The sequence below is a fragment of the Falco naumanni genome, chromosome 7, assembly GCF_017639655.2.
Source record: "Falco naumanni isolate bFalNau1 chromosome 7, bFalNau1.pat, whole genome shotgun sequence".
In the NCBI taxonomy this organism is placed as follows: Eukaryota; Metazoa; Chordata; class Aves; order Falconiformes; family Falconidae; genus Falco; species Falco naumanni.
In genome coordinates this window covers 53,213,514-53,228,873 of record NC_054060.1, presented here as the reverse complement: position 1 = coordinate 53,228,873, position 15,360 = coordinate 53,213,514, and the positions used below count along the sequence as shown (strand labels likewise).

Here is a 15,360-nt window from a genome sequence, read left to right as displayed (position 1 = left end):
TTCAAATATTTAACAGAGCTGGTGAAGAAGTTTGCCAGCAAAGATGTAGTTTTAATTAGATACAAGAAAGGGCAATGCAGTTTCAGCTACAGATACCATTTCCTAGGGTTGTTCCAGAGAAGACTGTGAGATCCACAGCTGTTGAAACCTTTCAATTCACGAGAATGCTACCTGCAAGAGACAGGGATGCTGGTAAGGCATTTATTGCTCTGTACTGGGAAGCACAGATGGCTTTGTGCTGATTGAGCAGAGCTTCCAGGAAAAGCAATTCCCTCCTGATAACGTGAGCCTTGCTGGGGCCCACCAGACTCCCTTATCCACTTAAAAGAAAATCTGCTTCTCTTTTCTCAGTCCTACCACCTGTATACTGCCCAGTTCTAGTCACAAGGGTAACAGCTACCCCACCGTAGAGGACTGAGCTCTACCAGCTGGCATGCCTGGAGGGTTAGGGGACTATAAGGATGTGAGATACTGCATAATATCATAAATTTTGCAGTTTGGGAGGCCAAAAGAGTATTTCAGCAAAAGCTCTCTGATTTACCTGGACCAGCCATAGCTCTGCAATGGCTGAGTGTGTACAGGAAAAACTGTGTATTTCAAACATCAGCAAATTAAAAAGATACAGGTCCCACTCTCCAGAACCAGCCAGGGGAAAAAGCTAAAACATTTCTCAGATAGGAGGAAGTACATTTGCCTCTGTCCTCTGGTGATACTCTGGTCTCCATTTATTCAAGCCACTTTGGTAAGCTTGATGTCCCCTGAGATCTGCAAAGCTTTCACCAAGTTCAGGGGCTGAATGCGGTGAGTGAAATCACAGAGCTGCCGTCCATCAAGCAAGACTCTTATTTGCTGGTGTTCACATAAGAGCTCCATCTGCAAAGGAAAATGACAGGGGAAGGTGTTAGAGATGAGCAGCAGAGCTGATTCACCAGCACGGACATAGAACCCCGTGTGATGGGGATCACGGGCTTCTGAAATGCCCCTCTGCTGAGATGATACTGTAAAGCTCCTTATAGTGAGTTCTCTTGCTAAGACTAGAGAAAGAAATGGATCTCTCCTGTCAGGGCTTGAACTGGTTCTCTCTGTGCTGTACTAGACTAGTTAACCTGGCAATGTTGATAGCTATTTGTGGTCTCATACACATAGCTTCCAGACTTTCTCCCATCCTTTTCTCCACCCTATTCATAGTACCCCAAAAATTACCTTAAATGTGTCGCCTGCTGTAAATGGGAAGTAGGGAATAGTCTTCTCTTCTTTTCCCCATTTTCCAGCAATTCGTGCATTTCGGGTGATGGATTTGTCACTAAAGTTAACTGTAAATAACAGCCCAACATCTTTGTTTGCATCCACTGGATCACAGAGCAGCGTCACTGAAAAGCTGAAAAAAATATTAAATGACTAGGACTTTCAGAAATGTGAAAAGACATGTAGAGCACAGCAGATGCCTATAAAGACTAGAGACAGATGTTGCTTTCTTGTCAAGCTGAAACAAGATCTTCTATAGGCTTAGAAAGTGCAGAAAGGATGAGAACAAGCTGGTCTTTGTTTTTCCTCCAGTTTCCAGTAGGATGCTAGCAACTTCTGATGTTGCTCTCCCTCTCTTGTGACTGGAATCAAATCAACATTTGTGCATAAGCCAATTCTAATGTGTGTCCTAAAAGAGGTTATGGCAAACTCTTCACCAGTGGAAGCACTGGAGTTGATCACTGTAGTTGCAAAAAAAGTGTAATGATAAGCATAGTTGCTGTCACCCAGATTAAACACAGCAATGAACCTGCACCCCCTCTGCCAAAGCTGCTGTATTTTAAATGGTGTTGATTCCAGCGCCCAGCATACAACCAAGAGGCAGGTTCAGAACTGCACCTCTTCCTGGAGGAGAAATGCCACTTGTGTGCCTGCTCTGGTTCGCATTAGATAAGGGCAAGGAGTAGAAAATCCTGACAGGGCAGTCAGAAAGGCTGAACAGTGAATTCTTTCATGCCCCTTTAATCTTAGCCCAGGAGCAGGAAAATTAAAGCAAGCCATAAATTATGAATGTGTTTAACTTTTTTCCTCCAAAGAGTACAGACCCTCAAGAAGACTTCTGAATTTAGAGGACAGGTAGGAGCGTGTATGACAGGGTGAAGCCCACACCAGCCCCTCCACCTACCTCTTGGGGTTGGAGTGTACCATTCCTATGACTGTGAGTTTCATGGCGGGTCTCAGGCCACCTTTAATTTCACCAACATACTGCTCCGCCTGCAGAGAACAGTGAAAATGTGCTGCAGTCAGTCATGCCATGGTAAACTAGCTTTAACAGCTGCTTTGATCATCTCACATAACTTGAGTTTACTTTTACGTGTACAAAAAAAATTTAAAAATATTTCTTGCAGTTTTGGTGTCAATGCTGTCAGTTCTGGCAGCTGAGGTGAGCGAGAGGGTGACCATAACCCAACAAGGGGTCAGGAGGCGCTGGCTGCCTGACAGGGCTGCGGGCCCAGGGGACAGTTTCTGGCCAAAGGGGCTGCCAGTGAGAGGAGTGGCAGCTGCCCGCGCTCCACCGGCCAGACAGGCGTGACTGACCCCGACTCACACCTCAGGTGCCATTGGCAGCCGCCACCGCTGTCTTCAGGGGACTGGCACCACTCCCCAGGGCCAGACCTGGCACCGTGAGCGCTGTAAGGACCCACATGTTGCACAAGTGACAGAACCCACGTAGCTGGCACACCTGGGAGGAGCTGGTGATGGCTGCCTTGGCCACAATCCATCTGTTTGCAGCGCTCCGTGCAGCAGATTGAAAGCTTTGCGGCAGCATGATGCGGAGCGCAGGCTCCATGCGAACTGACTCTGCCAGCTCAAATTCGTTAACAGATTTTAGTAGGCCAACTTGACAGAAATGCAGCTGCGTCCTTGCAGCTACCCCAGTCACACCTGTCCTCATCTCCTTTTCAAGGCCAGAGCATGGCTTCCCAGTAGATCTACTTTTGTCCCGTTCACAGAGACCTGTAGCTGCAAAGCTCAGAGCTACACCTAGCTTGCTCCAAGTAATTCTCTAACAGCTTCCACGGTTAGTGGAGAAACTAAAGCAGGGACATTGTGAGACTTCAGTTTCAGACATGGCTTTAAAACATAAAAGGCCAGAGTACTGCACTGTAGCGTGTAATCAGTCCCTATGCAGATTCAAGTGGAAAGAAGCTGCTATAAAACACTAAGCGTTATTTGCAATTTGTGTAACACTGATAACATTCCCAGGCAATACACAGCAGACCCTATTTTAGATAAAAAGTGTTTTATCATTCCAGTGTTCCAAGGTAAAAACTCAGACATTTTTTGCTAGAAGACCTGCACAATACATGCATGGTTTACTATTTTGACTATGAGAAGCACTACATCAGCATGGAAACCCATAGACTTCTGCTCACATCAAATGAGCTTCCATTCTCATGTAAGTTGCTATGGGTATTTCATATGTATTTTTAATGGAAAATTTAACCAATGTTAGATTTTTAAATTATTGAATGCCATCTTGCTAAATGGAAACACAAATTCAAGACAAAAAATGTTTGGCCTATACTCCATTTCCTAATTTCAATATATTAGTTACATCTTCTGCTAAGATGGCCTTAAACAATTTATTTCCACATTTGATATTTACATCCAGACACCTTTACAGCTTCACAGATACATAAACTTTTAATTCCTAACAAGGCACATATTGGAAGCAATTAAAAGTACCTTCAAAACTGACAGCACTTCTGCTGACTGTTAATACTGTACATTTACCCTTGCAGAAGCAGGCAGGTGACTCCAGCAGCTATGTTTTGAACTTTGTAACAAAAGAAAATCGTCAGCACCTGAGACATCTTACATGAGGGAGCAGCTCCTCAAGTAAGGAGTCTGACTGTAAGGAGTTACTTTAAACTGGATAAAGCAATTAGAGAATAGATAATAAGCACAAACAATCCCACGCTAAATAAACATCATCCTCATGCGGGTCCTGTGTCCCACTAAAGCTCCTTCCTTGCCTACACAAGAGACAAGATACAAAATAATACCCCAAATTGAAAGTGCACGTTGAGAAATTGCGCAGAGCTGCACCCACAGTAAGCACCGCCATTAAAGGCATGGGGAATCAGAACAGAATAGATTGAATGACACCACATCATTTCAACACTTACAGCTCGTCCAGCATGGCTGAAGTAAATTCAGAGGCAAGACTACCCACGTGCCATTTCTCTGCTGACACTGAGTTGACAGTACAGGTGACAAATATTCGGGATGCTGTCGGAGGTAACGGTACAAACTCCTGCAGCATCTTACATGGCTTACTGGTGGGTTGCAGCGCATGCGCACAGACATAGACCCCTTCCCATATTTTCTGTTCAGGAGCCCTGGGGGCTCACTCGATCACTTACTTTGGGACACCTCTCCTCTGTCATGACCGCTCAGACTCGCTTCGCCACAGCAGTCCCTGGAGGAGTTTTTGTTTTGCGCGTCAAGACAAAAGCAAACAAAAAGCCCGGAATAAAGGGAGGATGCTGGGGGGGGCTTATCTCTGCCGAACACTGGCTGGACACCACCCAGCCCAGCCGCTGAGTCATGGCCCTCCCTGCCTCATCCCACCACGGGGACCTCGGAAGGAACACAGCCGGTGTGGGTGAGAGGGCCGGGGACTGCTAGGGTGGGCAGGACCCCGCCACCTCGCACAGGGGTGCCTGGCAAGCCGACCTCGGTAGCTGTACCTGTATCTATACCTACACATTGTTACAGGTGTATTTAAAATGCTGTGTGTGCGAAACACACTGTATTTGTGAATGTTATACATATAAGTTACATGTTATACATATAAGTTGTTTATTTAGGTACCGTTTCTGTCCTCTCTCAAAGGGGGAAGTGTATCGTAACTTATATCCCTATATAGACCTCTATATATATGGAGTGAGGTATGCATATAGGGCTATACACATACACAATGGGCAAATACACACACACTCTCATATCCGTATATACCCCAATATGTATACCTCTTTCTCTCTATGTCTGTATATAGGTATACATAATATACGTATACATATAGCCGCCCCCGCTCTGAGAGACGCCACAGCCCTCGACGCCGGCCGCTACACCCGCCCCACGCCCCGCGGGCCCCGCCGCCTCCCGCGCCAGTGGCACGCGGCCCAACCCGCGCCAGGAGGCGGAGCTTCGGGCAGAAGTCGATCGGAACCACGAGAGGCCCGAGCACGGGGCGGAGCTGGCGCGTGGTAGGCGGAGGCCGTGCGGCGTGCCGGTGGGCGGGGATGGGCGCGGCTAGCGGGGAGGGCGGGGCTTGCCCTGCCACTTTCCTGAGGCGGCGTCAGGCGCCCCAAAGAAAAATGACGGTTTATTTACATTCTGCCCCAGCTCGGCCAATGGGCGGACGCCTGCCCGCGTGCCCGCCCGGCGGCGCGGTCAGCTGAGGCGATGCCCAAGATGGCGGCGGCGAGGTGTGGCGGTAGCGGGGCGGTGCAGTAGGGCTCAGCGCCGCCGGGGCGGCTGCATCCTGCCCCGCCAGGTAACGCGGACCGCGCCAGGACGGGCCCCGCGGGCCGCCGCGCCGGGCCGGACCTTGCGGGGGAGGGCGAGGCGCCGGGCGGGTGCGCCGCAGAGCGCGCCGCAGAGCGCGCGGCCCGGGGCGAGCGGCTGCCGCCGCTCCCAGACGGCCCGACCCCCGCGGCGACGGGCGGCCCGGGGGCGGGGGCGGCGGTGCGGAGTGGCGGGGGCATGCCGCGGGGCTGGGCTCGGGCCCCCGGGCGGCGCACCCGCGGCGGGGCGGTCACGGCCCGCGTTGCCAGCCCGCGGTGCTTGTTGGCGCCGTACCCCGCCGCCCCTGCGGGAGGCAGCCCCCCGGAGCCTGGCCCTGCCTGGCCCTGGCGCCCTGTCGGTGCCCTAGCGTGCCCTCACGGCACCCGCCTGCGCGTGTGTCACCCTGCCGCAGGTCACCTGCCCCTCCTGGAAGATGCATTCCTTTGGAAACGAAGAAGCGGTCTCTCTGGAGCGGCTCTTCGGGTTTTTCTGCGAGTGCGTACAGCATGGGGACTGGGAACTCGCGCAGGCCTGCGTGCCCCAGCTGAGCCAGTGGCACGGCGACGGCCCTGAGAAGGTAGAAGCGGTTCTTCAGGCGCTGGTAGCTTGTCCCGTGGGGGTGAGGTAAGTGAGGTACCCTTTTGCTTCAGTAGGTTGGAGTGTAAAAGAGGAGGAGCGGTCAGTTTAGTGGTGGCAGTGGGAGACAGGTGGAATCTGGGAAATAGCGCTTGCTGCAGTGCTGAGGTGCCTTGGATGTGTCCAGGTGTGCTCTTACCTGAACGCAGAGGACTTACCTCTGCCCACACACTTAGCAGGCTGCCCAGCCCACGAGGTAACAAGCTGTGTTCATTTATGCAGTTGACATGGTGATTGATACAAGCTTAAAACTATTTGGAAGCATTTCAGAACTGGTTTTGTTGGATTTTACTGCAGGATAAGAAGGAGATGCAACATTCGAAATGACAGTTCTCTGACAATGAGCTTCAGTTAATTTAGAAATGGAACTTCCAACATTAACAGTGTAGTTATTTAAAATGTTCTCTTGTTTCCAGCTCTTGAAAGACCTTCCAATTTCTAAAAATTACAACTCTAAAAAATTATAGTATTGATTTCTTATTTCTCTTGCACTGGATTTTGAAATGGTGTTGGTTTTACTCAATCCTAGTTAGTTTTGATTTTGGCTTTTCAGTTAGGTGCATATGAAGGGTGACTTTCTAGCACTTCAGGGAGCACTGGTATTCCCCTTCTTTAAGCAGATGGTCATAGTTATTCACATTATTATTTTTGTAACCTTTTGGTAAAGGTTCTAAGCAACAGTTGACACTGACAGCAGTTAAGAGTCAGAGGAATGTGTGCATGTGGTTAGATGAATGTTGCTAATGGCCATGTGAAACATAAGCTTTTTTGATCTTTGATAGTTGGGCTATCACATCTAAAGGCTTAAGTTAGCAGTGCTAAGAGTTTTAAAGGCCAACACACTATCTTGTTTTTTTTCCTAGTCCCTTTGACAGTACTGAATGTGTTCCATAACTGTGTAGGTTTTGGAATGTGTGTATAAGGACTGGAGCACATGAAAAGCTGATGGAGATTAGTAGCAGCGTATTACTTCACTTCTAGTTTGGACAAAGAGCTGTGCTTATGCACCGTGACCTAAAACTTAGTTTCATTTTTTCGGTTAGAACTAGACAGAACAGGAAATAGCAGTGTTTGGCAAATGGTCAGATTTCAGAAAAATCTGCTGAAGTGCTCAAAGAGGGCTATACAGACTGAACTTTAGACCAGAAATAAATTTCATTGTTTTGAAGCAAAGAACTACGGCGGTAGTATTGGTATTTGGCAGATCTAAAAATAGTTATTTGCATAGCAGAAATCATTGAGTTAATGTGTAAGTAGTACCAATACTGTGGTTTCTCTGCATTCTTTTCCTTCCTGACTCTTCTTCAGCTGTTCAGTCAACTTTGGTTTCATCTTACACGAAGAAATACAAAAATCAAAATTACTCCTGGCAGTGTTTTCTCAGAGATGGGAACAACCTTGTATAATCCAGTGTATGTGCTTATTGTTTTTGTAGATGGAGGCAGAATTCTAGCCCATGGAGAACTGCATGGCTTTGGCTTCTTGTGCTGGAAAAATGGCTTGCCAGGAATCAGGTACAGAAACATCTAGCTGACTTCCAAGTGCTAAATGTCTGCCTACTTGCTTATTTAAGTTATAGGCTTTCCCATGTTTCACTGAATTAAGTTCTCAAGGTAGCTGGAGAGATACGTTGCTTTCGCTTTTAACAAACTTGGGAAGAAACAACTGTTAATCTCCACACTGGAGAGAAAAATCAGGATTTTTGTTTGTTTAGTTAGTGGAAGTTGGCTTTTTAGCATAGAGCATTTCTGTAAATGGACAGAGTGAGTGTATAGACTTCTGCATTTGTGTAGCACCTTTCTTACATTATAGGCTTTAGATGGTGAGGGATGTGCTCTCTGTATTGCTGTTTTCAGACAGACAAGTGCAGTATGTTTCATGAGTAAGGGAGAAACTAGCCATTTATTTTTTTTTAATTGGTACACTGGGATGTGTGATCATGGCTTTTTTTTTTTTTTTGTAATTTGTCCTTGCCACTACTTAGACTTGCATTTTTTCTTTACCTTCTGAGGAAAGATGTCTCTAGTTGATAGGAATGTAATTCCTGACAAAGTGACACTTGTCTCCGTTTCCAGATGTATAGGTAAATGCAATCCACTGGTGCAGGAGCAGAACCTAATTGTGGAATAGCCTTTAATTGAGAATTGGTTGTCTTCAGTGACATATTTCAGTCTGCCTCAAAATGTTTATGAAATAGATAAGATTATTTTTATAAGGTAATGTAAATAAAAGTTTTATTGGCTAATGTCTTTCCCATTCTCATGTGTTGTTTCAGAAACCTGTTCCAGTTGTTCTTCAGAGAGAAACTGAATTTTTATTGTTCTTGGAAGAACTGCAGAAAGACGTCTCTGAGGAAGTCCTAAAGGTGAGCTACTTAGTGTGCCCTACTACTTGTGAGATATGCAGAATACCAACTTTATCAGGTTTTGGGATCAAAGTTAGTACTTCTGTTAACTTGATTGCCTGAGATACTAATATATTATTAATCTTCTAGGCAACTGAAAGTCACTGTAATTCAGACATCTTTCTAAAGTTAATCCAGTGTGCCTGCAAGTGATTTCTCTGGCTAGAGAGGAGGCTATAGGCAGGCAAGGAGCAAGCTTTTCTACGTGTCTTTATAACACTTTGTTCCTGACTGCACCTGCTTGCCACAGTCTTATATCTATAGACGCCTTTAGTAATCATAAAGCTAAAACCCACTGTAAACCAAAACAAGCCATAGTCAGCAAGCACACTTTGGATGTATGTTTGTTTTCTTTTTCTTCTTCCTACGATGTTAATTTTCATCCCCTCCACGGTCCTTTGTCCCCTTCCTGCAAGTCTTCAGGTGCTGTGCTGGACCATTTTATTGGGTAATTGGTATGATGTGTGCTTTGAGGTCCAGGACCATTTTTCCATTATTAATTAATACATGCAGACTGATTTTATTTGAGAAATACATGGAAATACGCAAAGATGGAGTAATATCAAAAGCAAGTATAGAACAGAAAATCAGGAGAGTTACTAACTGTTGAACTGGCCTAATTTGATGTTGGGTGCAACAGAACTAGACCTGACGTGTGGAATATTCACAGGTTCTAACTCTTAGAAGACTCTGTTTGTTTGTTTGTATGCCTTTTCTTAAGAGGAAAATGAAAACTTACTATATTCAGAAGCTGTTTTCCGCTTTTAAATGTAAGGGAAAGGTGTTCAGTATTTCTCTAAGGGTACAGAATTAGCAATTATAGGATTAAAGCAAACAAGGTAAACTTGACTGTTGATTAAAATAAATTTGCTTGAAGTCTGTTAATGACTAACAAAGTCTGTATACATTACCATCTAACCTCCCAAGGTCATGAAAGATTCCACCATTGTCAACAGCATTGCAAAGAAAAAAGAGATTCAGCAACTTCCTATCTTTTCACAGTTACTATCATAGGCATGTTAGTAGGTAAGAGTTAGGTTTTGATCCAGCAAATAAAGAAAAGGATGTTGTGGCCTTTTCTTCCACTGCTAATATTCTCATTTTTGCACACACCAGCCACCTCTCCCCTCCATATTCCCTAAGTTGTCTCTTCCAGCCAAGGACAGCACTCACATAGATCCAGAAGTGCCATAAGCGCTGCTTAATTGTTGTTCAACTGGATTGTCCCTCATCTTCCCTCTCTTTCTTAGGAGAATTAATTGGGACTTTTTTGTTTGTTTGTGTTCCTCTTCCTAGTTCTGGAATTGTAGGTTTGCTTCTGTTAACAAGAAAAATTACTGTTGCTTAAGAAAGGAGTCTGTGAAATGGCTTCTGAATCTGTTGGGAGTTTTAACTGAGTTTGAAGAATTAGTGTTGGTGAGGATGATGCAGCTAGTAGACAGATGGTATGAATCTGGAATTAAAAAAAGGTATTTAAAAAAAAAAAAAAAACCGAACACGAATCATCATGCCTTTACTGATGTATGAAGATAGTCACATCAATATGTTGCTAAGAGGTAGAATACAGTAGTGCTTCAGCCATCCCGTAGGAGCTTCCTGTGAACTAAGGTAACTTGCTTATGAGCACATGGCTCATACAGTGTAATTGTTTGTAACAGGAATCTGTATATTTTGTAACATATTTGGGCATATCCATTGTTCTAGCAAGGATATTGGACAAAGTAGGCCATTATTAATGGTTTTCCTGGATAATAGCGATGTTTCCAAACTGATTTAGCTTCTTGTTTTCAAGTTTCTCCTACTTTAAAAAGTAATATATTTCATATTTTAGTGGCGTCTGAAAGGCTTACTCTTTTTATTATTTCCCTACCAGGAACTGTTTGAAGCATTTGAGTGCAGCCAGAACAAGCACGTCACAGATAAGAAAAGAAGAGATGGTTGTTCTCACAGATTCAGTTTGGATGTTGTTTCAGCTCTCCGGAAGCTTTTGCTGCGGGCTCCACAGAGGGCAAAAGCCCTACTGGAGTTCTTCCAAGAGGAAGAAGGCACACACAGCTCCTCGCTCCAGCACTATTATTCTCTACAAAACATCTTTGTTGAATTTCTTCGTGACTCCTTGAAATCTCTGCAGAGGCTTCAGTGCAGTTCTGAGATTTCAGCAGGATTAGATCAAAGAGAATTAGTGGATACAATCTATGCTGCTCTTAGTATAGTGACTTTTGAGGTGGAGCATCAGGCCGATGAAGTACGGCACCTATTCAGGGAGCTCTTGGATGTATGCTGGGCTGAGGGAAGCCCGCTGAGAGAGGAGAAGCTACTAAGCTGTATGCTGAGGAAACAGAGCCATGGCCTGTTAAGCCTGTATAGCAGTGTTCTCATAGAAAGAACAAGAGAAAAATTTCTGGTGTCAAAATCAATACGAAAAGGTTAGTTTCACTTTTTGCTTTGGTTTCATTTGCTTAACGAAGTCATTGAGGCATTTAACAGGCAAGTTGTCAAGATGTCAGGCAGTGTTTGTGTGAAGGTGCCTTAACAAGCCATTGAGTCTTGTAAAAGATGATGCTAAAATGACTTAAAGCAAGGAATTGTCATAGGAACCCCAGGGCTCTCTCCTTACTGTTCTGTAGTCCATGTTGTCTTCTCTTGTTGGCACTTCCTTTACCACCCTTGTTGTGCTCTATTTTAATCTGTTTAGCATTTCTCCTGCTGACAATATTTCTTGTAACTGGAAAATTGACTCTCCATTTCTATATGAAGTTTTTATTGGTACAGCTCCAGCTGGAGGTTATTTGTGCTGGAGGATGTTCCATTTCAGGCCAATGACAGTTCAACTACCTCAGTAATCCCCAAATGTTCAAACCTCTTAATACTGGAAAAGAAAACTTCTAGAAGTCAAAGGAGATGTGGAGTGGGTTGATATCGCAGCTGGAAAGAAGATGCAGTTTGATTACCTGCTTTCTTGCCGGAGCCCAACGATTGTTTTTGTAATGGCTGTAACTTCATAGCTTTTGTCTATCTCCCTATGACTGGTACATTTAGTTGAGGATCTTAGTTGAAGCTAAATAGCAAGTGGTGCCCATGCTTTTGGTAGGAGGGTGGCAGGTGAGCATGCGAGGAGGAAAAAAGCTAGAATGCCTACTCTCTTTTGCTCACTTCTGTACACTGAGGTGCAAGGCGGTAGGGTTTGTATCTTCCTCCCTTCACTCATGGATTGCTGAAGGGAAGTTCAGGCTGGTGTGATGTGGCAGACTCCGGCATTTCTGGTAATAACTACAGTCAGTGCTCCCTCCTGGGGGAAGAGAAATGGAGATATGGATAGCATCACTCTCATTGGGAGTAGTTCAAATCTCGCTTTGCACAGATCTGAGAAGTTCCTGTGCTGGACAAATCTTTGCTAAGGCCCTGCAAAGCAACATAGCATCTCAGAGCACAAGTGAGAATTCACGCAACATGGGATAAGGTGCATATGACTAGAGAAAGAAAGGCTGCGTGACCTGAGCTAATGCAAACAATCTATGTGCTGAACAGGCTTTTGCTATATTAACAACTGTCCAGATAGGAAACGAGGAAACTGTCTGCCCTGCTTATTTTCTGTTAATTTCTCTGCTTGGCTTTCTGGTTATTCCAGTAACAATATCTGAGAGTCTTAACTGTTAACATCTAACAGCTGATTAATTTTTGAGGAAATGTTGAATGCTTCTCAGTTTAAATTGACAGCAGTTATGCTTCTTTCAAAGGTACCCCTCTGTACTGGAAGGTAATCTTGTGATGATTTTTAGGTTCAGCTGAGCAGCTGGATACAGAGCGAACTGTGATGAGTTTGTTCTCAGACCCTGAAGAGGCTTCTGCTTGGAAGACGGCCTATTTCTACTGCTTGAGCAGCAGCAAGCACTTTCTGGAACAGATTCTGGTACGGCCATAAAATCATTAAGAGTAGAAACCCAATGGTGGCTAAAGTTAGTCCCTGTATTGAACATATCCTGGTGGTGCACAGAAGCATTTTGTATTCACATAGTGTTTACTAGGAGTCATGACTTACAGGAACAATGAAGTAACCAGTGATAACTCCCCTACTTTCAGCTGTGTGATGAACTAAAACCATTTAATGAGATTTTTGGAAAAGTTCATGTGCATGCAGACTGAAGATTAGGTCTTCAGAATTTAAGAAGTCCTGTGTTCTGCGTGTAATTTTGTTGGATACACTGCTTTATTTACCCCATGATCTCAAACTACTTGCTTTGCTTTCCTGATGCTGGTAGTCTTGGGGCAGTGAGACTAGTTCGCAAGGTAAAATTTATATTTTGAAGAGCTTGAAGACCTGGTATGTGTTAAATTATTTGAATGTATTTACATAGGTAAAAGAAACGGAATACAGGTAGGTGTTCACTGTTAAAGCGCAAGTTTTTAAGATTAACTGTATTTCCGCTTCTAAATAATGTGCTCATTCAAGTTTCTTACGTAATCCCTGTGACAGAGACATAATCAATAGAAAGAATGTAAAGATAATATAGTGAGGGAGTGTGAGCTGGCTCTGTATGAAGCATTTGAAATTGTTTTTCTCATGACAGTTTTACTGAAGAGTAACCTGGTGGCTTGGGAAACAAATTTAGGAAGGTTCCAGGTGCAGAACTTCGCTGTTTTAGTGAAGCTAATACTGAAGTGACTGCTCACATAATCTGCCAGACATTACAGGTCTCTGCATTATGGAAAGATAAATACTTCTTCCTCTTGTTTTCTAGGTGACTGCATTAAGTTTACTGAAAAGAGAAGACTACTCAGGACTGAACAACTTATTGAGGAGAGAATTCAACCCCCTTAGCCGCCTCTTGGTATTGCTTGGATGGACTCATTGTCAAAGCTTGGAATCGGCAAAAGCATTGCTATGGACTCTTCACAAAACTCGGGTAAATCAGCAGAAAGCAAGTGGCTGTGTTCCAGTCTGAGTCCAGGGCATATGATTGCCCAGGAGATTCTGAAAGTTTCTCTTGCATAATCTCTTCAGCCTTTGCTGTTAACATAAGAAAGACAGCAATGGTTGCGGATTAGTTTTGCAAAGAGCTGGGGACATTTGATGGGTGTCGTTTCATCCACTGAGTCATCCCTGGAGAGTGACTAATTCTGGTCACAACAACTTGAGTTCAGCAGCAGGGTAGCTTGGAAATTTCCCATACCCATTCTCAAAATGAAATGATAAATGATAAGAGCTGTGACTGAAAGATCCACTTATTTTGGGGGAAGTCTTCATCTTTGAAGAAGAGAGAGGGTTCTAACTCTGAGGGTGTAGTTGCAGTTCAGATCGTACCTGTCTGCAGGCAAGTGGCTTGGATGACAGAGGTGGGGAGTCTGGGAGCCTTGCACTGCCGGATCGCTGGGGCAGGTCTAGGCTGGTATTGCCTTAAGAGAGTTGCCATCTAATGGTAATAGACCGAAAGTCTATTCGGTAGCCTCTGCAAAGTGGAAGTCTTAGATCTGATTTTAGCAGGCAGGCATCTGTAGTAGAAAAGCCCATGGAAAAGGAGAATAACTGTCTGCTACCCAGTATATCATCTGTTCTAGTACATGGTTATTTCTAGACGTTAGTGTCTTAGACTGTTGTTAAACATAATTTGCATTTTGAAAGCTAACCTTGAAAAGGGATATAGCCACCTTTCCATGGTCTGTGGGTGTGTTGAGTGGAGGCTGACTGATTTTGATGCTCCTTCAGAACAGCTCTTCCTTGCTGGCTTTGTGATAAAACTGGCGGTTTTCTGCACTTGAAAGTTACCATCTGGATAAAGAAGTCTTATGAACATCCCATATGTGACACAGGCTTGGTTCTGCTGCCTGAGTAGAAGATGTGTTGTAAAGGATTTCTTTTATTTGTCTTCCCATTTAGGATCTGTGCAATGATTCAGTACTAAAAGATTTCTGTGATGGGCTGTGGGCTCAAGTGGAAGTTCTTGAATGGTGCATACAGCAAAACAGGTAAAATGGTCAGAAGGACTTTTTCCAAACTGTCTTGCCAAATCTATTAGTCAGTTTATGTATGCAAATAGAAATGGTGTTCTTTTCTGTGAATCTTGGCAAATCATCTCCTAGTGACTGTATATCACAAGCTCTTGAAATTGCTTCATAGGCATTAGTTAAACTATTTGGGTTTCTTTTTAACTGCAGTAGTTTAGTTGACTCAGAATTAGTGGGAGATATGTGTTTAAACATTGCTAAGAGACCTAAATCTGTTTGTCACCTTTTTGTTTGTTCTCTTTTGCAGTATTACTATCCCAAGGAAGGTTCTTTTGCAACACTTGCACAGTCTAGATTGCCACACTGCGGTGTACTCTCTTCATCATCTCACTAATCTTCTGGCACTGAACGAAGACGATGTTACTGAGCTTCTTCAGAAAGGTCCTGCTAGAGACCAGCAGATGCAGGGTAAATGTGTAGGGGTCGTGAGAACACAGAAAAAACCCAATACGTCAAGTATGTGTTGCTCAGTATTTCTGCCAGGAAGAATCTGGATTTTTTTACCTTCTAAAATAAGAAAGATACTGCTTATCAGCGATTCTGCAGAAGGAAACTAGAGCGTGTGTGGCAATTATTTTAGAATCCTTTTGGGGAGTAAATTGTCTCCCAAGAAAGAGTTGAGATCTCTCTGATCTCACAAGGACAGATCTGTGAAAGAGCATTTTCAAAATGGTAATAAGACTTAGCACATGCTCAATATGTGCTAGTCATTGTAACATATACTGTTTAATATCCTTAGCTTGAGAAGTAAGTGTATGTTTTGAATTTCAGCCATA

The 15,360-nt window shown here is 44.2% G+C and overlaps 2 protein-coding genes across 8 annotated transcripts in view; one reads left to right on the top strand and one right to left on the bottom strand.

The window, feature by feature from the left end:
* Positions 1-30: 30 nt before the first annotated feature.
* On the bottom strand, positions 31-4,506 carry LOC121091285 (galectin-related protein A-like). Of its 2 annotated transcripts, none has more exons than XM_040600801.1 (5): positions 4,395-4,506; positions 2,150-2,238; positions 1,204-1,378; positions 689-873; positions 31-171 (listed from the first exon to the last, which is right to left on the bottom strand). In XM_040600801.1, the coding sequence occupies exons 1-4, from the start codon at positions 4,416-4,418 to the stop codon at positions 730-732; spliced, it is 432 nt and encodes a 143-aa protein (XP_040456735.1). In that variant the 5' UTR covers positions 4,419-4,506; the 3' UTR covers positions 31-171; positions 689-729. The 2 variants fall into 2 exon arrangements, with proteins under 2 accessions (XP_040456735.1, XP_040456734.1); XM_040600800.1 differs by lacking the exon at positions 4,395-4,506 and adding an exon at positions 4,311-4,388 and having other exon boundaries at positions 2,150-2,241.
* Positions 4,507-5,343: 837 nt separating this feature from the next.
* Positions 5,344-15,360, top strand: part of ZFYVE26 (zinc finger FYVE-type containing 26) — a 53,178-nt gene continuing 43,161 nt past the window's right edge. The window contains exons 1-9 of one of the 6 annotated variants that reach the window (XM_040600475.1): positions 5,344-5,530; positions 5,954-6,165; positions 7,613-7,691; positions 8,453-8,542; positions 10,455-11,007; positions 12,361-12,491; positions 13,321-13,485; positions 14,457-14,545; positions 14,832-14,992. In XM_040600475.1, coding sequence (XP_040456409.1) covers positions 5,975-6,165; positions 7,613-7,691; positions 8,453-8,542; positions 10,455-11,007; positions 12,361-12,491; positions 13,321-13,485; positions 14,457-14,545; positions 14,832-14,992 — 1,459 coding nt within the window. In that variant the 5' untranslated portion in view covers positions 5,344-5,530; positions 5,954-5,974. The remainder of the gene's footprint in view (positions 5,531-5,953; positions 6,166-7,612; positions 7,692-8,452; positions 8,543-10,454; positions 11,008-12,360; positions 12,492-13,320; positions 13,486-14,456; positions 14,546-14,831; positions 14,993-15,360) is intronic. The other 5 variants (XM_040600479.1, XM_040600480.1, XM_040600478.1 and 2 more) reach the window with 5 other exon arrangements.

Coding starts and splice junctions, on each gene's coding strand:
- LOC121091285 (XM_040600800.1), bottom strand. CDS start 4,352: ATGGGAAGGGGTCTATGTCTGTGCGCATGCGCTGCAACCCAC. Junction 2,242..4,310: donor GCGCATGCGCTGCAACCCAC/CAGTAAGCCATG, acceptor CACTGTTCTCTG/CAGGCGGAGCAGTATGTTGG. Junction 874..1,203: donor CAGCAGGCGACACATTTAAG/GTAATTTTTGGG, acceptor TTTCCTTTGCAG/ATGGAGCTCTTATGTGAACA.